The sequence below is a fragment of the Lepisosteus oculatus genome, chromosome 2, assembly GCF_040954835.1.
Source record: "Lepisosteus oculatus isolate fLepOcu1 chromosome 2, fLepOcu1.hap2, whole genome shotgun sequence".
In the NCBI taxonomy this organism is placed as follows: domain Eukaryota; kingdom Metazoa; phylum Chordata; class Actinopteri; order Semionotiformes; family Lepisosteidae; genus Lepisosteus; species Lepisosteus oculatus.
In genome coordinates this window covers 42,169,886-42,194,076 of record NC_090697.1, presented here as the reverse complement: position 1 = coordinate 42,194,076, position 24,191 = coordinate 42,169,886, and the positions used below count along the sequence as shown (strand labels likewise).

General features: G+C 35.9%; 1 protein-coding gene across 1 annotated transcript in view; it reads left to right on the top strand.

Annotated features, from left to right (window-relative positions):
* Positions 1-24,191, top strand: part of sntg2 (syntrophin, gamma 2) — a 351,972-nt gene that overhangs the window by 286,238 nt on the left and 41,543 nt on the right. The window contains exons 10-12 of the mRNA XM_015349632.2: positions 2,787-2,916; positions 4,967-5,005; positions 8,848-8,964. Of these exons, the coding sequence (XP_015205118.1) occupies positions 2,787-2,916; positions 4,967-5,005; positions 8,848-8,964 (286 nt within the window). The remainder of the gene's footprint in view (positions 1-2,786; positions 2,917-4,966; positions 5,006-8,847; positions 8,965-24,191) is intronic.

Sequence of the window (24,191 nt, the reverse complement as noted above, 5' to 3'; positions counted from 1 at the left end):
GCCCCAATGGAGGGATCATCCTGTAGGATGGAAAAGTTGTCGTTAATAGTCCTGGGGATAGGAAGTGTGTTGGGGTGGTAGGGAAGCACCAAAGGAATGCAATTATTACGGTGGGAGTGAAGGTTACAAATTTAGGCATTTGTCTGTTCCAACTCTATAGAGGACTGAATTCCTCCACATGCGAAGAGGAGCCGAAGATCTTTTGGGAACAAATATCTCTGTTTTCTGGGATTGAGCAGCTTTCTCTGAAAGAGGGCCACTTGCATATAGATAGATATATAACACTTTATTAATCCCGTAGGGAAATTGATGTGTTAAATTGATATCTTAGGAGGGTTAAACAATATCATTGTCACTCCACAAATTGGGCTTGGAACTTTCATTTAAAATAGTTGTAGAAGTATGAAACAAGAAAACCAGATACGTTTTGAGGATGATCTCTGGCATTTTTAAAGAAATAGCTGGATAAGATTCTTCTAGTCAATTAGCTGCTGAAAATCAAACATTACAGATGGGCAAATGTAATCATTCCTATTCTTAAAACTGTTTTGTATGAGTAAATATTAAGTTGCATGTTACATACTCCGAGGGACAAAAGTAGGAAAAGTGAGAGAGAAAACTTTCGTAGGCGAACGTTGTCCAAGTTGTGAGGCTAAAGCGAGGTCGGAGATCAGAAGCAGTAGGTCAGAAATCCAGGGGGTCACAAGAACAAACGATAAGTCAGGGAAAATCTAGATACGCTGCTCAGGCTAAGGAAACCTCAATAGTGAGTGAGGACAAGTTGCAGAGTGGAAGTTTAAATAGACAAAGTGCGTGAAGTTAATTATTAGTATTTTCATGTTAGGTTGTGAATTTCTGTTTTTTGGAAAGAGATATCTTTAATGCAAGTAAAAAAAAGCTTACTAAACTGAGTACCAGGTTTATTTATTAAGTATTTTTATGTAGGAGTTTATAAATGCAAATTGTGGCATCTATAAAATCCAGATTTATTGCTATCTGTTACTAGACATGCTCAAAAGAAAGCCTTAAGAAAACACAATATAATTAAAAATAAAATTTTGATTGACATGCAAAAATAAACTTATTAAGAAAAACATAACATTTTAATTAATTCTTCAATTTTCCTGCCCACAGTACTTTGTATTTTGAAACGTAACACTATTTTATTTTATTTTATTCTTTTTTTATGAGGCAAAGATAGCCAGGTTTCTTGCTGTAGGGGAATTTGTAATTAGAAATATCTATTTAGTGATGTTTAGTATGATAGTTAAGAATTAGGCCTATTTGTTCTTGTACCATATTTTCTGCACAACAGACTAATGTTTGAGTGGCAGTTGGTAATAAAAACAAGACCTGAAAACACAGAGCTCCTGCAATGTACTGAGAAATGTAATTAAGTAGCCATCAGCAATCTTTTCCACAGCTTACATTTTTTAATAAACAGTATCTTGAATGGAAGCACTTGTGTGTGGCAACTCCTAATTTTGTATAGAAGATTTTTCTTTTTTTTGGATTATAAAAAAACAGTGGTGATGTTCATGGAAAGAATATTCAATGAATTTCATCATGGTTTAGTTTCATCTGTCAATATCCAATATCCCTGGCATCTTGGTAGTCAGTGCCCATACATGCATCACAGAAACTGTCTAAACCAGGAATTCTAATCATGTGTCGCTCATACAGTATATCAATGTTTAAATCACTGCTTTTGAGAGACTTGAACTCTTAAACATTGCTTAAAGTGGAGGTTGTGTGAATGACAGACATGCTTGTTTTTGGTATTGCATGTTTTTGTTTAAGGGGGAGAATATGTGAGGGTTTAGCTTTCAAAATAGCTTTATTAACCGATACTCTACTGTCTGATTTAAATCAACAAATTTTTCTTTAAATAAAGTGTGTTCACTATTGATTGTTTTCATTTTGTTTAAATAAATGTGAAATTATGTGCCATAAAATGAGTGAGTCGTTTTTTAAAGATGTGTTTGAACACTTTTATTCTACGTTTAGCTGTTTATTAGGTTTGACAGGCTTTAAACTTCACATTGACAATTTTGGGGATCTATTAAAGAGGTGATTGATTGTCTACCCAACAACAGGCAAATTATAATTTGTCTAGGGGGGAGCCCCAGACACATGTGATTAATGAAAAGTCTACAGTGTATTTATACCAGAACTCTTGTTTTTCAGAGGAGCATCTGAAAAGGTGTATTCTTTTGTGTGTTACATAATGCATTAGGAATTTAATGTATGTTAATGTGGGTGGGTGGGTAATGGTGGGTGTTATTTTGTAAAGATGTTAGCATAAGTGTAGTAATAACTGTTTAAACAAGATAAGGGCAGACTGGCCCAACTCAATGCCTTGATAAGAAATCAGCTTAAGCAGGTCTTTTTAATATCGATGTTGCAAATATAATAACATAGTGTTTAGTTACCATAGAAGTAATAAATGATTTAACATTTGTTTAGATAAAACATATTAAAATGTCTTGTATGTTTTTTAATTAGATAATATGTGTGCCTCTAATCTGTCTGTAGATTTCTTGATAGAAAACAAAAACATTAACCAAGGCATGGTATCATTATGTAAATATTAAGTATTAATTAGTTCAATCAATATTATTAGTTATTGATCATCTTAATATGTCTGTCACTTAACATGAGAAAAAAGCATTCAGATTAGTATTGACAACAACAAAAAACAAGTTCTATTTGCATCACAAACAAAATTTAAGAAACATCTTATTTTCTACTTCCTTTGACTTGTCATCCCTTTACCTTTGTCTTAGGTTAAACAGCTTTGAAGTTCTTGCCTTAGATGGAGTAAGCTCTGGTGTTCTTCAGTTTTGCACAGCATCAGAAACCACAGACTGGCTGCGATCAATATCAACCAATGTCAATGATTTGACACTTCAAAATGTACGTACTGTATACATACCGAGTATAATGGAATTACTGTATAAGAGACATTTTTCACCTTTTCAGTGAAGCCTGCAATTCCTAGAACTCTAGATCATTTAATGCTTAGCACCACTTATTTTAGCTCTTCAAGAAATCTCAAACCATACAAAGTATTGTAGCTTGGAGCTGAGGAGGGGCAAAATACACAGGAGTAGTCCTCTTCATATTTTTTTAATGACATCATTTAAATATAATAAACCCATTAGTAGAGGTCCTATAGACATACAGTGTAGTATTCTCAACATTCTGTAATCTGTATTGGTTGGGTTGCTTTCTTTTATGTTATTAAAACATGTCTTTGAAAGATGGAAGCAAAGAAGAATACCCAGTGAAGAAAACAAACATGGCTAGATCATAAAAAAACTCCACAATGCTACACAAGTTAGTCCAATAATTATTAATTTAAACTTTAACAATTAAAATAAACTCACACTGATTCATTTCATCATTTAATCCATTCATGAGAGATTTATGAGAGATTTATGTGTAGAATTCCATATTCTCTCCCTAATAGGTCCTGATATTGTGGTATTTTTCTATGAAACTGATAATGCATTACTATATAATGATAAAGGTGCTGTGAGTGTGTCACAAATACCAGTAATTATGCATACAGTATGTATGTAAACCTGAAATAAACACATCAAGTTCATAACAGACTATAATACTTTATTTCCCTGAGCCTGAAAGCATGCTTTATAAAACAATTTTTTATAGGTGTAAATATAATTATCCAAAAAAACTCAAATTTAAAATACAGCTGAAAGAAACATTCCTATAATTTCCTTTTGTGTTGATTTATTATTAAATGTAGTTTTCACAATTAAAGTAAAATCTAATTTTTCCTCTAAATCAGTGTATACTTATGGAATATATTGTTTAGCAAGCTGTGTTTATATTAGTGGCCCAGCTTACAAAGGAATCGGATTTTGTCAGAAAACAACTCCACACCATATAGGGAAACTGTTCATGCTGCCAAAAACATGTCTGTAGAATTTTGATAACAGACCATCTCTAAGCAAATTCCATAGTACTTATGTTTACTTTATGTCATTATCCTTTTGCTCTAGAATGACCTTCTTCTAATTCACAACCTAATGAAAAATAAAATGTCTTTGTCAAACTTAATTAAAGGATAATAACCTTCTTCACCGTATTCCATTTTGAAATCCCACTAAACAGCATTTTTCATTATGCGCCCTCATATTTAGTATGCAGGCGATGGAAAGATATTGTTTACTGAAAATGTAAGAAAGCATTGGTTCACAAAGCACCCTTTACAAGGGGATTTTTTTTTACTTCTGTCATTTGCTACTTTCATTATCATCTTAATTTTATACATTGATTTAGAATTTCAGTGTGTACTCTATTAGCAGTGTGAAACTATTTCTATGACACTATGAGATGTTCACCATTCTGATGTCAATTGCTTCACAATTGCACCCAGTATCAAAAAGGCATTTGTTCCTGTTGTCCTACCTATTTCAAAACCAAAATCACTTTCTATAATGCTTACAAATGCACAAGCAACTCTCTGAAAGCATATCAGATAAAGATGCAGTGTTAATTTAGAATTGGCCAATTGGCTTAAAATACTGCAATGTTTATGTCACATATTAAAAATAAATATTTTTGCATAAAGCACTGTGCATTTCAGTATACTGAAAAAGTACTTTTCCCCTTTCATTAAGATATTTAAATTACAAATTATTGTTCTCCTATATTTTACATAAACTGAGCAGAGTGGCTAAAATAAATTACACTCTAAAAGCTCAAGATTACGAAAGCACACCTTACTAACATTGCACATTATTTAAGGGGACAAAAATCTAATCAAAACTCCCAATGTCCACTTTTTACTTCATGGAATGTTTTGCAGAGGAATATTTGCATTGCTCAATTCTATGTTGATATTGAAAGACACTAATGTGCACCCATTTGGTAGTTTATACAGTATGTAAACTATTGTATGTATAAGGACCTGTTTTTTTCCCATTTCTTTATACAGATGAAAATGGCCAACAAGTGCTGTGCACCTGATGACCAGGTAAAAAAGAAATCTCTTTTAAATATGAATGTGTCTCATTAATACAGTAAATAGAATCCCTTGCTCGGTACAGGTTTTTCCTTTGATTTAAACAATGAGATTTAAAAATCTAATCAGGGGCTCACTAGTAACTCATTCCCTTGATTGCTTTGTTTGGATTGCAAGTTGATTACTGGAGGTCAAATGTTTCCATCATGGTTAGTTTCCTGGCTAGATTTCTTGGACATCAGTATTCAGCTGACTGCTAGTGTAGTTTAGAGTTTTGTCAGCAGGGAAAACCTGGGTACCTCATTGTAGTGTTGCAAATACAGATTTCTCTGTTTGGCAGTTAAGTTCTTGTTTATCTTTAGAACTGCAGCATAGAAAAAGAAATCTATGATTTGTGGATGTATGTCTCAGAAGTTGAGTGTACTGTATATAGTCTGTCTCTCACATTCCAGTGTGGGAGGCTTGCAGAAGCTATTTTGAGTTGTAAAAGGTAAAAGGCATTTCTTAAATAATTCACAAACTGTCAGGCTGTCCTTATCTGGCCTTATATATGTATAAAGATTTTTAACTGCACAACAATGTATTAGACATTGGATGTAAGTAAAAAAAATACCCAGTGATTATTTTGTCTTTATTTTGAAATATAATTTCAGTAATAACATACAGTATATATAAAATCAGATAATTGTGGATTTTATATAGTAATTATTTTATTTGAATTGCAAAATATAATTTCAATAATAACATAATTATATAATTATATGTATTTTATATATGTTACAAATTGAGGGTTACAAAAATGGTGAAAATCAAGATTTGACCAAGTTGTTCAGCCAATAAGTAAAATAGTTACTCATAACCCTCATAACTTTTAAATGCTTTTTCTAGAATATACAGTACCTTCTGGGACAGCTTTGGTGAAAGGAGTAGTAATCTAGGCACACTTAATTAAACAAATGTTTATTGACAATGACAAGACACAACACTACACACAACAAAACATACAACAGGCAAGTTGTCTACACTATTTACAAACAAGGCGTTTCAGAGGCCTAACATAATCTAATCACCCAGAAAACGTTAGAGTGCTCCTAAGCATTAAACTCTTAATGTCTACAGGGGCCACATAAGAGGTAATCTGCTTTTTAACTACAGTAAATGCAATACAAACTGCAGTTAAATCTGTCTCTCTGCACCCTGGATGCCACAAAATAAATGGGAGCTTTTATCCCTATTCTAGAAATGCATCCACAAGCAGGAAAGACATTTCAAACCAAAATATCTTTTACCCTGCAAACACAAGTTCCCTAAAAACACAGTATAGCAAGCTCTCTCTAACAAGGTTCAAATACTTAGCTCCAGTCAGGTTTTGTTCGGTTGATCATGAAGTAGGGGCTCTTGCCTGGCTTAAGCTTTGAGTTCCAACTGCTCTTTCTCCCCTCTCTCTCCATTGTTGTTTCTTGCTGTTCTCCTTCCTTGTTGTCTCTTTGTGCTTTTAAAGTCATTTTATATGATGTGTTTCTTTACTGCTCATTGACAATCATTAACCCACAACTTTACAATGGTTTCTGATCAATTGTGTTTTTGGACTGTGGGAGTAAATTGGAACACCTAGAGAAAGCCCCCACATCTAAACAAACATCCTCTCTGCTTTGAATCTAGAAGTGCTTACTCTGCCAAGTGTCAAAAACTTAATCTAAAATCTAGAAACACTTTTCAGTCAATAAACTCTAACAATTCTAAGGACCTGCAATGCCTTTCTGAAGACTGTAGGTTTTTTTGGTATTAATTGGTCTGGAGCAAAATGTGATCACATTTTATTTTACTCAGGTAAATGTAGGAAAATGGTAAATGTAGGAGTTTAATTCTAACAGGAGATAGCACTTGCTAGGGGAAGGGTGAGTGTAGTTTTCCCATTAAACACAATATAGTATTCTGATATTCTGATGACAAATTGTAATGAACTGTAATTCATTGAAAAAAAATACATTGAAAGAACTGTGACTCAATGGCCAAAATAAAAGAAAAAAACTAAAAATAAAAACGAATCCTCTATGCCTGGTACTGAATACTTCACTCAACTCCCCATTAGCTACATGTTTTGTATGCCTATTCAAGTAATAACTGCATAGTCAATGATAAAATAACTAGTCACAGCACATCCTTTGTGAGTTCAAAGGAAATTCCCTTGGATCTTTCAAAAAATAAATGGAAAGGTCTCTTAGATCAATAAAATACTACTTCTCGCAGAAGCAGATGGCCTATCTTATTTGCAATCATTCTTATGCAAATGTCATCCTTACCCTCTTGTGTATAGAGCCATATATATAATATATGTAATGTATTTTTAAAAATAAACCATAGAATACTACAATATACTGTACACAGGGAACTAGCGGTTGTGGTGGTAGAAGTTAACTGGAAGGTTATTCTCAGATAGGATAATTATATCATAAAAGCAATGGTTACTCTCCAGGCTATCATTGTACAGTAAATGAGATTAGAATTTGTTCTTGACAGACATATTAATTAGAATTTGTTGTCTTTTCAATTTGGTGTAATAACTTAATTTGATTAAATGGATGGTTTATTCATCCATCCATTTTCTAGCAGCTTGTTCCAATTCAGAATAACAGTAGAGCCAGAGCATATCACAGCAAGCAACAGGCATGAGGCAGGTAACACCCCAGAAGGGACGCCAGTCCATCATAGGGCAGACACACAGACAAAACTATTACCTATTTTCTCAGTAGCCAATATGTTTTTGGACTGTCGGAGTAAACTGCAACGACTAGAGTAAGCTCACTCAAACACTGGAAGAACATACACACTCTCCAGAAGTGATTGCTGTGAGGCAGCAATACTAACTACTGTGCCACCATGTCACCCATAATGGTTTAGTGTAAGAATAAATATAGTTGAACTATGTTGAATAACTAAAAGTATTGACCAACTTTGCAGAAATTAGGGCATACAGATTATACTACACTGTACAGACTTCATGCAAAGTTGTGAGTCTGCATGTACTGTAAGTTGATTTATTTAAACAGCTGCAACATGAAAAACAGTGTATGATAGAGTAATGGAAATTGGTACACATGCAAATGAAAACATTTAGAATATGTTCCAATGGACAACAAATGGAATCATTAGGACCAAATGTCAGTCCTACATGTTGCAATACAACTCATACAGTACATGTTAAAACAAACCAAATAGTGTTGCACTTGGCTAGTATATTGCCCACTAATATTATGATAATACATTATTGTAATATTGTTACAGTACTCTAGTTCAGGTAGGTAGCTGCGTCAGCAACTGCGTAAGCTGCAAAGGAACAAGTAATAGGTTTAATCCATGCTGGAAAGAGAAAAAAGAAAACAATGTTTCAGCTGTGGAGCTTTCTTCAAGTGTAAGAAAGATAGGGCAGTCAGGAGAGATAATATATCATGGGAAAACAAAAGCCAAGAGAGAGGAGGAGGCGGGAGGGGAGTGGACAATCAATTGGTGGAAGATTGAGAGAGGGGAGGAGAGGTGTGAAATGAAACCTACATATGAATAGAGAGAATTATTAATAGTAGTAGTAGTAGTAGTAATAGTAGTAGTAGTAGTAGTAGTAGTAGTAGTAGTAGTAGTTGTAGTAGATATAGTATACTATTTATTGTATACTGTAGTAGTAGATATATAGTAGTAATATACTATAGTAGAATATTGCTACTATATTAAAGATCATTTTCTTTGCCCTGGGAGCATAAAATATTTAAATAAACATTTAAAAATAACAATCCTTTTATTATGACAAGTATTATTTTGTGAGAATTTTCTTGTCATTATTTGAATGGTTTCTTTTGCAGATTGTTCACATGGGCTGGGTCTGTGAAAAGCTCCAAGGAAGTGATGCCTCACAACAATACAAGTTTAAGTTCCTGGCACTAAAAGGCTCTTTCCTATATATATTTAGCACCCCTCCGGTAAGTTCACTATGCCCTTGCAATCATTATCAGTCCAATTAGAAACACTGAAGAGAGTAAAGCACACATGAACATACAGTAGCATTGCTTTATATCAAAAGGTGTATATTAAAATGAGGCAAATTTTACATACAGATGCAGCCATGTAGAATGCACAAAGTGTAAGTTGGTATGCCATGGTAGGCACCACAGTATCACAGAGAGCAGCATGTCATAGCTTTTTATTATTCAAATAATGTGATATAGGACTTCACATCTCTGTAAAACTGCCAAGTGATGCAATCAATCCTTAAAGTAAGGCAGCCATGGCAATATATGCGGTTGTCAGACAAATCAGTACAGTATTAAATGTCTATCAACCTGTAAGTGCTTCCCTGCACTAATCATACTGTATGTACAGAATACTAGCCGCAAACTTAATAAAATTTCATTAAATACTCTACAATGATTACACTGCTGAGATAGGATGCTGCTACCACAACTCAGAATAAGATATTATACTGTTTGACACTTATACAGATGCAGCCATTCAAAATGCGCGGTAAAAACCCGCGGTACAGTAACCTACCCACAAGCCACCGCAGGGCACCGGAGGGCACCGCGGTAAGTGATTGGCTGGCCAAAATGACCGACAGGGGCACTCGTGGTGCATTGGTTGGTAGTGCAAAGATTTAATCATTTAATGTCTTTACTGTGCACATTTTAATCCACTTAGTTTTGAATATTTATATGGATTTTACCACTAAAGGGAAATTTTAGTAACTGAGGTCTGGCGCCGGTCTGTGTCTTCTAGGATATAATGCCAGCGAACTCTTGTTTTTATGTCCACTATAACAGACAATCTCCTTTGCTTTTAACCGAGTGTTTAATAATTTCCTAAAATGAAAATGATTTACTTTATTTCCCTCACGGGATCAATAAAAGTATCTATCATCTGTCTAAACTATGGGACAGAATTCTGGGGTCTCCCCATACCAGAGATTATGGTAGGGCTTCAGAATGGTAATTGGCTGACACCATCTGACACCCCTCTGATTGGAGAAAAAAGACGTGCTGGTTTGCTATACATACTGTACCAGGAAGAGGATTTCATTCTGTTCAAAACGTGTATTTTAAAAGTTTAAGAAGTAAAAACCTTACAGCGTACACAGATTTCTAAACTGATCAGGATCGTTATCTTTGTCTTATGCATAATAATGTTCACCGCTCTGTCCAGCAAATTAATAATAAACTTTATTTTATATAGAGTTTTAAACGAATAAGTAATTAGATTGCTAATAAACCTAATCACTTGCTTTTTCTTTTTATTTAGGCTCATATTTCAACTATAGATCGTATTATTAATAACCATAATAACAACCAACCAACAAAAACAACCATATAAACATAATACCAACCAAAAACATAGAAAACAACCACAATACAAAATCAAAAATATCAAACCATTTTACTCTCGCAAAGTCATCCAATTATCATAATCCCGCCCCTTATGCAAAACCAAACCTTCCTCCCATCCCAGTTTATCATAAACATAATCCACCTCAATTTTCAACATAAAGTATTACACAAAATCAATACCTCAACACTCCATACTCAACAACGATAATTCACAAACAGCCAGAACATGTAACTACACATTCCCAAATAGACCTAATGTCCATAGCCCCGCCCCTTATGCAAAACCAACATCCCTTCCCTGTTCTCTCTCTCCCCTGGCGGTTGTAATTGTTTTTATTTTCAAATAAATTTTAGCAAAGTCATGTATTTTAAAAATCTTAAGATTTTTATATTTATGTCTTTATTTAGTGGTTTCATTAGTGACAAAGGCTAAACTTTCTTGGAAAAATGTCTTTTATCTAAACCATGTTTGCTATTAATTCATTCAGGGCTAAAATATGTTAATTGTCTTCTAATGAAAGAAGGGTTCCTTTCGCCGTAGTCGGGTTGAAATTAGAAGCTTGCCATGCCCGGACTGTTACACCAACGCATTAGCATGTTAAAGCGATTTCATTGAGGAGCCTAGCCTTTAACTAGTAAGTACTGTACTTACTGGGTTTTTGAGGGGGGGGAGGTGTCTTTCGCTGGAAATCTCGCCTCATACTTTGAAAATACCCGTGAAACCGGTTCAATTCGTCACAGCCAGCACTCCTGCAGAGAGGGGGGTTGTACTTGCAGTGTATACAGTTCACACGTTATGCTCTTCGTTAATGTCTAAGCCGGAACATATCATTATATCTCATTTTGTATTTCTTAAAAAAAATCATTTTCCCAGCCTAACAGTATTGTTTTTAACACGTAAAGCGCTTTGAGGAGCCACCTTTAAAGGTGCCATATACAATAAATTTCATTATTATTACTATTGTAAATTTGCTGGACAGAGAGGTGAACATTATTACACAGAAGACAAAGATTGCGATTTACGTTGCATTGTGTATCGTGCTGCTTTAATATAGTTTTAAATAATTAAAAGTCTAAACAGTATCAGCTTTATTTATGGGTTTTAAATAAAGGTGATTTAAACGCAATTTAAATCAATATAAATGTTTATATTGTAACGCCTAGGTGACTATTCATTGTTATTAAAATGACTTAAATTCGATCATGTTGTGATATTTAGAAATATACATTTGTTTGGTGCGAGTGAGGTTTTATTTAATCTCTGACTCAGTGATGGCCTGGCATGGTGAGGTGCACTGGCAGCTATGTGGTGTTACGCAGTGGTGGCCTGACACGGTGAGGTGCCCTGGCAGCTGTATGATGCAGTGGTGGTCAGGTATGTAGAGGTGCACTGGCAGCTGTGTGTTGTGACGCAGTGGTGGCCTGGCACGGTGAGGTGCGCTGGCAGCTGTGTGATGCAGTGGTGGCCTGGCACGGTGAGGTGCGCTGACAGCTGTGTGGTGTGGCGCAGTTGTGGCCTGGCACGGTGAAGTGCGCTGGCAGGTGTGCGATGCAGTGGTGGCCTGGCACCCTGAGGTGCGCTGGCAGCTGTGTGGTGTGACGCAGTGGTGGCCTGGCATGGTGAAGTGAGCTGGCAGCTGTGTGGTGTGACGCATGGGTGGCCTGGCACAGTGAAGTGCGCTGGCAGCTGTGTGGTGTGACGCAGTGGTGGTCTGGTACGGTGAGGTGCGCTGGCAGCTGTGTGGTGTGACGCAGTGGTGGCCGGCATGGTGAAGTGCGCTGGCAGCTGTGTGGTGTGACGCAGTGGTGGCTGGTACGGTGAGGTGCGCTGGTAGCTGTGTGGTGTGATGCAGTGGTGGCCTGGCACGGTGAAGTGCGCTGGCAGCTGTGTGGTGTGACGCATGGGTGGCCTGGCACAGTGAAGTGCGCTGGCAGCTGTGTGGTGTGACGCAGTGGTGGCCGGCATGGTGAAGTGCGCTGGCAGCTGTGTGGTGTGACGCAGTGGTGGCCTGGTACGGTGAGGTGCGCTGGTAGCTGTGTGGTGTGATGCAGTGGTGGCCTGGCACGGTGAAGTGCGCTGGCAGCTGTGTGGTGTGACGCAGTGGTGGCCTGACACGGTGAGGTGCCCTGGCAGCTGTGTGGTGTGACGCTGTGGTGGCCTGGCACGGTTACATGCGCTGGCAGCTGTGTGGTGTGACGCAGTGATGGCCTGGCATGGTGAGGTGCGCTGGCAGCTGTGTGGTGTGACGCAGTGATGGCCTGGCACAGTGAGGTGCGCTGGCAGCTGTATGATGCAGTGGTGGTCAGGTTTGTAGAGGTGCACTGGCAGCTGTGTGTTGTGACGCAGTGGTGGCCTGGCACGGTGAGGTGCGCTGGCAGCTGTGTGATGCAGTGGTGGCCTGGCACGGTGAGGTGCGCTGACAGCTGTGTGGTGTGGTGCAGTTGTGGCCTGGCATGGTGAAATGCGCTGGCAGCTGTGTGATGCAGTGTTGGCCGGGCACGGTGAGGTGCGCTGGCAGCTGTGTGGTCTGGCGCAGGTGTGGCCTGGCACGGTGAAGTGTGCTGGCAGCTGTGTGGTGTGACACAGTGGTGGCCTGGCACGGTGAGGTGCGCTGGCAGGTGGGTGATGCAGTGGTGGCCTGGCACTGTGAGGTGCGCTGGCAGCTGTGTGGTGTGACGCAGTGGTGGCCTGGCACGGTGATATCTCTAATCAATCCACGGGTCCCAGCACAAAACGAAACTAAAACGCATACCGTTTCGCGCTTCTTATTAGTTGCTCAAAAGTAATTTGACCGTATGAAATGCATAATATAAACCTAGAAACATATAGGTGAGCAGTACTTAAGCACTGTAGTATCGGTGTTAAGACATACCTCTCAAATACTGTAAATCAAGTTAAAAATATCTCAAGATCGATTCTGGTCGTAATGAAACCATGTTTCGTGTATGTTTTCTTTTTCATCTTGAAATAACTCATTTCTAAATACCTTTTTCACTGTTAACATCTTGCAGCAACTTTGCGACAAAATATACACTCTGACAGTTCATCCTGCTACCAACATTAAATAAAACAAATCTTAAGATTTCTATATTTATGTCTTTATTTAGTGGTTTCATTAGTGACAAAGGCTAAACTTTCTTGGAAAAATGTATTTTATGTGTTGTGGATAAAACTGACTTGCTTTAACAAAATATGTTTACAAATCCTTTCACCTGGCATTTTCGTAGTTAGAAATTATGGAACGCTCTGTTAAAAGCAAGGGAGTTTTTATGTCCGTTGCAGTTCTTTTGCAACATGAATATAATTATATCGTTATTAATTTCTTGAGATATGCGATTCCATATTATATTCCCTTTTAATCAAATTCTAAAAGTATGGTTGTTGACTCCGGTATCACATTAGTTAAAGACTTCGAAGCTTACAATGTTTAGGGAGAAATGGAATACTGGTGTGTATTTTTTTCTTTAAAGTACCGAGACCAGCCATATACTGTATGTTTTTGTTCCAAAATTAATATCGTTTATGGCCTTCACACGCGTTACAGTATGCTCCTCTTCTTTTTATGCTCAGCTACTAAGATTTCCCTTCAGTGGTAAAATTAGATATGAATATTCAATACTTAAACGGGCACAGTTAAGACATTAAATATACATATACATACTGTATACAGTACAGTTTGCATACGGTAATATGTTTATGTTACGCGATTAAAAAATAAATAAATAAAAATGAAAAGTCCAGCACCAGCTGGATTCGAACACACAACCTGCCAGTTGGTAGTCACGCACCTAGACCAGTAGGCTACAAGACAGCTCGCATGAACAGGCAGGCGAAACAGCCCTACACAGCCCTGTCGCAGTACACGGATATAATCATACCGTTATTAAATTCTTGAGATACGCGATTCCATATTATATTCCCTTTTAATCAAATTCTAAAAGTATGCTTGTTGACTCTGGTATCACGTTAGTTAAAAACTTCGAAGCTTACAATGTTTAGGGAGAAATGGAATACTGGTGTGTATTTTTTTCTTTAAAGTGCCGATTCCTGGAACAACCCTCTGAAGTGGTTCCATAAAATCTGTTATACGGAAAAGAAAGCGTTGATAAATACAAGTGTCTTTTAATACACTCTTTGCTGTGCTCTTGAGGATCCTTGTGATATTTTAAGCTCTAGTTGAATGATAGCTGTCGCATTTTAAATCATTTTCGTAGTTAGAAATTATGAAACATCCTGTTAAAAGCAAGGAAGTTTTTATGCTCGTTGAAGTAAAACAAAATGCCTGACAAAGTACGGCTTGGACAGATTCCAAGTGCTTGTACAAATGTGCTAAAGAAATTATACTTTGAGTATACAGCTTGTCCAAAGTCATCCATTATTAATACTATTAGTAATATCTTCAGTAAAGGCTTTGATGCATAAATATTTCTGATAAAGGTAGGTTGTGTACTTTTGTCCAACTGAGCAATCTTGCTTTCATAAAATATACCAACATTTTAATGACTGATGATTAACATGCTGTAATACAAAGTTCAAACTTAAAGGCTCAAATGCTGTTCATGAGAGTTTAAGCTCCCCCTGGCGGTTTTACAGGGCGATGCCGGATAGTTAGTCACGTGACACACGTGAACTGCATGATACCCCGGTGGGCGTGTCGCGGTATGCCGCGAAATACCTCACCCATTTTGAATGGCTGCATCTTTACTGTACAATTGTAATTTTTAAGCACAGTATACACAATTATTTGTAATTGTTATTGAATAAATAATAATTAGAAAACGAGTAATTTGATTTTAGATTTTAACTAAAGAAAGTATTACTTTTATTTAATTGTGATTATGTAGTCATTATTACAGAAATATATTATAACAAAATTTAAAGAAATATCTTATATTGCTTTAATATCTTTATTTAAAAGATATAAAAACAAAAAAGTTCTAATTAAAATTATTTATAACATTATTATAATATAATATATTAAAATAAACATTTTAGGTAGTAAATTGAATGACTTTGTCATGTACTGTAAGTGCATTTTCGCTGATACAAGTATGCAGTCAATTTAGATTAGTATATTTAAATTGTTAATATTGCAATACAGTATGCCATTATATTGTCAAGGCACTGTATGCACCACTCTAAATATTTAAAAGTAATTTTAATGATCGCTTGCAAAACAGTGGTGAAAATAATAAGATGAAAGCAGTCTGCAAGAACTACGGTAAAAAATGTAGTTGATGTATATTAATATCTGTGGATATTCACTGACTTCCTTTATGTCTGTGGGAATTTGGGAAATGTACAGTAGTTTTTTGTCCGTGTATTCTGCTAACGCACCAAATTAAAAGCTATATACCATGAATGAGACAGTTCTTGTTCCATTTTAAATATAACCTTTAGAAAAACAAATAAAACTTTTCTAGAAATGTAAATTAATAAATTAATAAGTCACAAAATCCCAACATTTTGAAAATATTTGACTTGTGTCAATAATATGCATTTTTGTCAATAACGTGCTATTGGTACATTACCAGTAATAAATGAATAACTGGTGTTTGGAATGATGCATTCAAATATACAATGAAGACGAAGAAGAAATTACATTAATTAAGCACTATCACCAGTCTGAGGTATTTATTTTTAAAAATGTTCCCTTTTAAAAGCTGATTTTTTTTTGTCATTAGGGTAACATTTATTTACTTTACATTTAAATTTATTTAACACAAAATATAAGCTCAATGTACAGTAGTGATTACTGCAGGCTTTCTTGTCCATTATACTGATGTTATCTATATCACACCATACTCTTCACTTTTGAATTGAAGTTTGAATTCGGTTTAAAATGAAAGAAGACATCTTTTTTTGCACAGAATAAAATGACCTGGGGACTTAATTCAGAAAAAAAACACATAAAGGGGTATGGTGCTACTGTATATAGAGATCTCAGTTTGAAATACTAGACCTGGTAAATGTACTGTAAAAAAATACCTCCACATCATATAATAAGGATTAAATAGTATTTGTGGTATGTAATTCTTTCCTTGATTACTTACCAAGTCAGGTCTATTCTACAATATATTCCAAAAATTCACTAAATTAAAGCTGTTACATCAGGATTTAATGGCACATCTCATTAGGAAAGAATGGAGAAACAATATATTTTCTGTTGAAACCCTGTGTATATTTTGTGGCAATGACTGGAATTAAACAGCATGTGAAGATATACTATCAGTTTCGTATGAACTGACATGGTGCTTAGGAAAATAGAGGAGTACAGAAATTACATTGTCTACTTAATGTATGTCATCATTCATTTCAAATAGACTGTGTAGTCTTTTCTCTTGGTACCTTTGAGACACATTAAATTAGATCTAGCAGGATGCAATAAGCAAAAAATCAATTTCATTATCCTAACTATTTATCACAGAAGCACTTGTCAAGGTCATGTTTCAATAACTTCTAAACCACTAGGAAATATAGGAAATCCTTTTTTTACAGTCATACATCCACATGAAAATGCAGACCAGATAATATTCCTCTACTAAGTCTGCTTTCTAATTTATATTTGGTCTTTTATTTATTTTTTTATATTTATAAATGTCTAATAAATATTGGACAGCTAACAAAAAACAAGAAAAACACTCCTAAAGGATACAAAAATAGAACAATAGTGGAAGAGACCCCAACCATTGTCCCTTTAATCAAGAATTTAATATACTGTACTACATACTGTACAGTAGCTCAACGTCCAGGTGAAGGGAAATGCTCACATGTTTATGAATACATAACAAAATACATGGATTCAGAATCAAATTATGCTGCTAATTTGAACATGTTTTAAAACTACAATATTGCAATAGACATATACAGTATTGCACTTAGGTACTCTAGTTCTAATCCTTCACTCTTCAGTATGATGAAATCGGTGAGTTAACTCTTTTAATGCCTTTCAGGATTCAGAATACTTGTATAAGGTCCCCTCATTAAGTTCTTTGTTCAAGACTAAAAAGGTTCAGTTCTTTTAGTGTATCAATGTAGTACACGATTGTTCTACTCTAGTTGATTCCAAGGCAGCAATAACTTTCTGTAACATGATGACAAAATCGTGCTCAGTATTGTAAATGAGGAGTTACTAGTGCATTATTACAATATTATGTAGCAGAGCAGGTATCGGGAGCATCGGGGAATCTCCAAGGGGCGGGGTCATTCTTGAAATTCTCACAAGGAAATCACTGAATTGGCTGCCTCTGGAATGTCAAGCTTCCTATTAAGGCAGTTCCTGAGGCAGTTGGAGGTTTTCTTTTAGAAAAGACCCTCATGGTTGAGTATAACAGTGAGCATTTAAATGAAGATGCAGTAGTAAGAGAGGTCTTCTTGTAAAACAAATTGCAGAATTTCCCATTTTGGGGGTAAAATTGTTTGCAACCTCTGTAGTTTTCTGGGTCGGGATGCCGGTAAACAAGAAGGTGGTTAATGAGCGCACCTGGCCAACCAGAATTGACTGAGTGAGGCTCTTGCCACTGCTATCCGGGGAATTACACAGTTACGGTTCATGTGGAAAGCCCCTTGCCAAACTATCAGAAAGGAGGATCTTTCGCATATCCCTTTGTCTAAATTCTGCGCTTTTATGTATCGATCCTAATCTGTCAAGATAGATGTAAATAATGTGTCATTATTACAATATGTTTTTTACAAATTTCAAAGGAACATACAAAGTGCAGCAATGGGAAACCAGAAATCCTCTTTAATATTCTGCTAGGATAATATTGATGTATTATTGATATATAAATACATCTTAATTTTCAAACTCCTTATGTTCACAATAACTTTTTACTATTTTGAAATTAAATGAGAGCCATTTACATTATTTTATGTAATACTGTAATACTGTGTTCTGCTAAAGCACCATACTTCTATACAGAATTTTATGAATATTTAGAAACATATAAGCTCAAGTCAATAGTGAAGGAAATGGAGGAAAGAAAATGTCTACAAGTTTAGTGGTTTTATTTGAATACAAATGATATATTATGAAGCAGATTGCCTGCAAGATTTTCATAAGTTCTAAAATATTTATAAATGAAAAGCAGAAGATCAAAACATATGTTTTTAAGGGTTCCGTATACATTACAATATACAGTACAGATCTGAAGAGGTTATGTGCTGTAATAATAGTAAACAGCTGTTGGAGCTGGTTTTGTTGTCATTTGTTGTTTTTGTTTCTGTTCTCGTTCGATAGAAACTGGTACACAAAACAGAATGATATGTGAAACCAGATGGTCATTAATGTAAGATAAGAAAATGTTATCCCTGCTTGTTTTGAAACGTACAGAGCAGTACAAGCATCAGAGCAGAGACGCTTGTACAGTAGCTTCCTTTGGTGTTGATGCAATGAGATGTACTGTGGCACACTCGTTTCTGGGGATAATCACACTCATTTACAGTATGTCTGCTGGTACAAACGTGTATTAAGACAAAGTTGTTTGCTTCATTATCCTAGGTAGAAATGACAGAATCATTAGGATTTCAGTTTATATAAAATGATAACTTTCTGTATCTGATAGAATGGATTACAACAGGATGGCACCTCCAGCCAGTCTCCTATGCAGAACTTTTGTAAAGTCTGTAAAAGCTATTTTCATCACTAGTGCAAAATTGAATTAAGTGTGACAATGTGAGAAATTCTATTATCTAATGTGATCTGAGACCACTGTTAAAGTGTCTGTTGGTGTACGCTACTTCAAGTCTGACAAAAAAACAATCATGGAGTTTTCATGGAGATACAGTCATAACATTATTAAAAAGGCTCGGAATTATAAATATTAACAAGATTGCTAAGAAGAAAAATAAGAATAATATATAGTTATACACCTATTATAATAATATATAATGTATACAATATATACAGTACTGTATATAACATTAACATCAATGTATATAATTATTAATATGTCTATTCAGCCATACATACAGTATTTGTATAGTGTAAACAGCTCAATTTAATGTATCATTTAAAAACTTGTATTGATTGAACAAAATGTAATGGATTTGCTGTAAATTATTCTCTTTATTACAATAAACAGTTTGCTTGATCCATATCACCACCCGTATTGGTGAATAAATTGCAGTCTTTTGCTCATTTAGCCTACTTTGAATGCTGAAGGTCTATATTTCAAATATTTAGAAAATGCATAGGACTATATCAGTGATTATACTTATTTTATAATATAATGAAATCAACACATGCAACAAAAGTGAAGGGGGATGTGGTAAATCTTGTTTGGCAATTAATGTATTATTGACAAGTCATATCTCTGGTTAAGTGTCATCTGTCGTTTTATAATGCAATCCGCTGAATGCATGATTTGTCAATGATCACCATTAGTCACTGCTGATTTGGCTTCAAACTGTCTGTCTGAGGGAACGATATTCACAACATTAGGACAAGGCCATCTGAAACCCACATGAGGTTAAAAATGCAAAGAATCTGCAGCAAGGGAGGAATTCAAAACAGTTAATAGTAGGAAAGGGCTATTTATTTACCATGTTTAAACATACTGTAGCTGTACATGGTAGTGGTCTATCCCCTAATCTGCTACTATAAACTCCAAATATACTGTATAGGTCACTTTGTTTGGTTTTGTACCATTATACAGTACAACGTGTATGCACAAAGTTCATTTGCCCTATACACTTTAAATAGAATCTGTGAGCTTTCAATTACACACAATACGTTCTTCTTCACAGAGTTTCCTGCAGTTACAGTGATATTTATTCTTAAAAGTCAGAAGGCTTCTACTGAGTAGAAAATCAGTTTAACACGTTAACCTTCTTATAAGAATTAGATTTGATGCTTTGCTCAGCTAATACATGCAAAAGTACTTATATTTTAAAAAGAATATAATCCTAACCTAGTTTGCTGTCTGAGACATTTATTTTGAACACTAAAAATGAACACTATTATTTCCATGTGAAATAATGTTTTTTAAATAACTATTTTTTTATTCAAATGTTATACAATTTGTATTAATTTTGTTTCAATAGCAAAGGTCTTATTTTCTTTTATTATATGTATGGCTTTGGCTACAAAACACATTTTTCTCATATTTATCTTAAATATATTAAATTAACTAGACTGGGATTTCTACAGATAGAGGTTAAATGTTATCCTATGTTATTTAGTAAAAGTTAAGTTGAAAATATTTTGAAATGTCTTCAATATATAAGCACATATTCTACACAGAAACACATAAATAAATATTACAGTGTATCTACTGTGGTTAATGATACAATACTACTGTACTGTATATTGCTTTTGTAGTAGTAGCCAAGTATTTATTGTGTATGAAACACATAAACATACATACGTTTCTTGTCATGATGTGCAGGTGAAAGCATTGTTTCATTATTTCTTGTTGTGTTTCGAAATCTGGAGGTGACCTTCAGATGTATTTATAATCCTGATGAAATAGGAATACAAATACGCTATCATGGGCTTTGAGACAAGATATTTGGAAGGCAAACATAAATCCAAAGGCAAAATTTAGAGTTTTCAAACATAAACTGGAATCTTCACATATGTTTTTGGAGTTGCAGAGATTAAGCTTTTCTGAGGCTAAACTACAAAAGGAAGAGACTGGAGTATGCTAGTGTTGGTGATTGAGGTTTTAATTTGCTTAAACAATCATAAATTGAAACAGCAATTTGTGAAAGTACTTGACGACCTATATGAACCAATCAAAAATAATAATTTACAGTCTCACACAAGGATTCTATATATACAATATACAATTAATTGATATAACCAAAACATGCCTAACAAACCACAAAAGTAATAGAATATATTTGTGAAATGATCTGCTGTGATGCAAAAGATGATCGTTCACTCTTTCAGGGACTACAAAGATCAACTTTAATAAGTTCAGAGTTAAAATACACATGGACTTTAATGTGTTACAGTCCAGTTCACAGGTTCTATCTGTATCATATGATTAAATCACATTCATATTCTCATACACATGAAGATATGGCATTTACCATCATGACCTAATCATCAAACATGCATTTGAATTAATAGTACAACTTTTGAGAATTGTAATGTGAATAATGAAGGTATATACTCAAAGGTCCTTTGGGCACCCATCCTTGATGAGTTTAAACTTTGGTAAGACGAAGCTGGGTGGATTGATCCATGGCAGGTGTTCTGTGCTGGGAGAGAGAATGAGCTTTTGCCCTGCTTTGCTTAGCAGTTTGCATTGGCCTCTGCTCAACTAGCAGCTTGCTGACTTCGTTCTCTAAAAACAGTGTTTATACAGTACAGTCATCATCTTGGGGTCCAACCTCAAGCTAGACACAAGGGGAAGTCAGCCCCCTATAGGCCATACCTTTGTTAAGAATGTTCTGGATGTCGACAAAAAGAAGGGGTCCAAATGTCTAATTTTAATTTATCAGGCAAACATAATAGTGGATTCAAGAACGCAAGATTTCTTCTGTTCAGAGAGAATATCTTTGACAGAATTCTGCATTGATTCGCTCACTCGGCCTGGCTTATTAGAGAAAAGTTTTAGTCCTGATATAGACTGCTTAGAGTCACATGGGTGGAAGTCAGTTTGCCAGTTTAGATAGTGAGTACTGGGGAGCCAGTGGTAAACCAGCAAAAAGTGAATTGGGTTACAGTTTTCATAGTATAGAATCACCAGTTGTTAACTGGTTGAGATGTTATCAAGTTTGAACTTGGTACACATTCTAAAGATCATTAGTGGATTAGTGGATTTTCTTTTGGGTGATTCATCAATCCCTGTGCCTTTAAGATCATGTCCAGATGTGCACATGACTCTCTGTTAAACATCCAGGTGCCAGTGGTGGACATCCACAATGGGGAGTGTAGATCATCATTACCCTGGGGAAGATTGTTATCCAAAAGACAAATGTATCTACATTCAAAATGCACAGGCGATACCGCATTATTTTCCGGTACGCTGTACGCAGTCTACCGCGAGTTACCGGTAAATATCGCTAGTTACCGTAAATTCTCCTATAATACCACAAGCAAAATAATAGTATCCGGAATTTCCGCAAGGTGGAGCTAATAAAGCTCAACCTCTCATGTTTGAGCTGTCGCCATCAAAGTCTTTAACGAAGATATTACTAATAGTATTAATAATGAATGACCTTGGACAAGCTGTAAGTGTAAACTCAAAGTATTGCCCTGGTCTACATTCTTTTTTTCATTGACTGTCTTTGTAAAAGTAAAACCACAGCATTTAGCAATCACGCATTTGTTTCCAATCATGCAAAGTACAGTAATTTTTGAGAATCGATTCACCATGCCTTTCACATGCTCATAAAAGAGATTGATTTAGGAACATAAACATATTACCGTATTCAAACTGTACTGTATACAGTATGTATATGTATATTTAATGTCTTAAGTATTGAATATTTATATAGGATTTTACCACTGAAGGGAAATCTTAGTAGCTGAGCATAAAAAGAATAGGAGCATACTGTAACGTGTGTGAAGGCCATAAACGATATTAATTTTGGAACTTAAACATACACTATATGGCTGGTCTCGGTACTTTAAAGAAAACATACACGAAACATGGTTTCATTATGACCAGAATCGGTCTTGAGATATTTTTAACTTGATTTACAGTATTTGAGAGGTATGTCTTGACACCGACACTATGTAAATACTGCTCATGTACAGTGCCTTGCGAAAGTATTCGGCCCCCTTGCGTTAATACTTTGTAGAGCCACCTTTTGCTGCGATTACAGCTGCAAGTCGCTTGGGGTATGTCTCTATCAGTTTTGCACATCGAGAGACTGAAATTCTTGCCCATTCTTCCTTGCAAAACAGCTCGAGCTCAGTGAGGTTGGATGGAGAGCGTTTGTGAACAGCAGTTTTCAGCTCTTTCCACAGATTCTCGATTGGATTCAGGTCTGGACTTTGACTTGGCCATTCAAACACCTGGATACGTTTATTTGTGAACCATTCCTTTGTAGATTTTGCTGTATGTTTGGGATCATTGTCTTGTTGGAAGATAAATCTCCGTCCCAGTTTCAGGTCTTTTGCAGACTCCAACAGGTTTTCATCCAGAATGGTCCTGTATTTGGCTGCATCCATCTTCCCCTCAATTTTAACCATCTTCCCTGTCCCTGCTGAAGAAAAGCAGGCCCAAACCATGATGCTGCCACCACCATATTTGACAGTGGGGATGGTGTGTTGAGGGTGATGAGCTGTGTTGCTTTTACGCCAAACATATCGTTTTGCATTGTGGCCAAAAAGTTCGATTTTGGTTTCATCTGACCAGAGCACCTTCTTCCACATGTTTGGGGTGTCTCCCAGGTGGCTTGTGGCAAACTTTAGACGAGACTTTTTATGGATATCTTTGAGAAATGGCTTTCTTCTTGCCACTCTTCCATAAAGGCCAGATTTGTGCAGTGTAAGACTGATTGTTGTCCTATGGACAGACTCTCCCACCTCAGCTGTAGTTCTCTGCAGTTCATCCAGAGTGATCATGGGCCTCTTGGCTGCATCTCTGATCAGTCTTCTCCTTGTCTGAGCTGAAAGTTTAGAGGGACGGCCAGGTCTTGGTAGATTTGCAGTGGTCTGATACTCCTTCCATTTCAAGATGATCGCTTGCACAGTGCTCCTTGGGATGTTTGAAGCTTGGGAAATCTTTTTGTATCCAAATCCGGCTTTAAACTTCTCCACAACAGTATTACGGACCTGCCTGGTGTGTTCCTTGGTCTTCATGATGCTCTCTGCGCTTTCAACAGAACCTTGAGACTATCACAGAGCAGGTGCATTTATACAGAGACT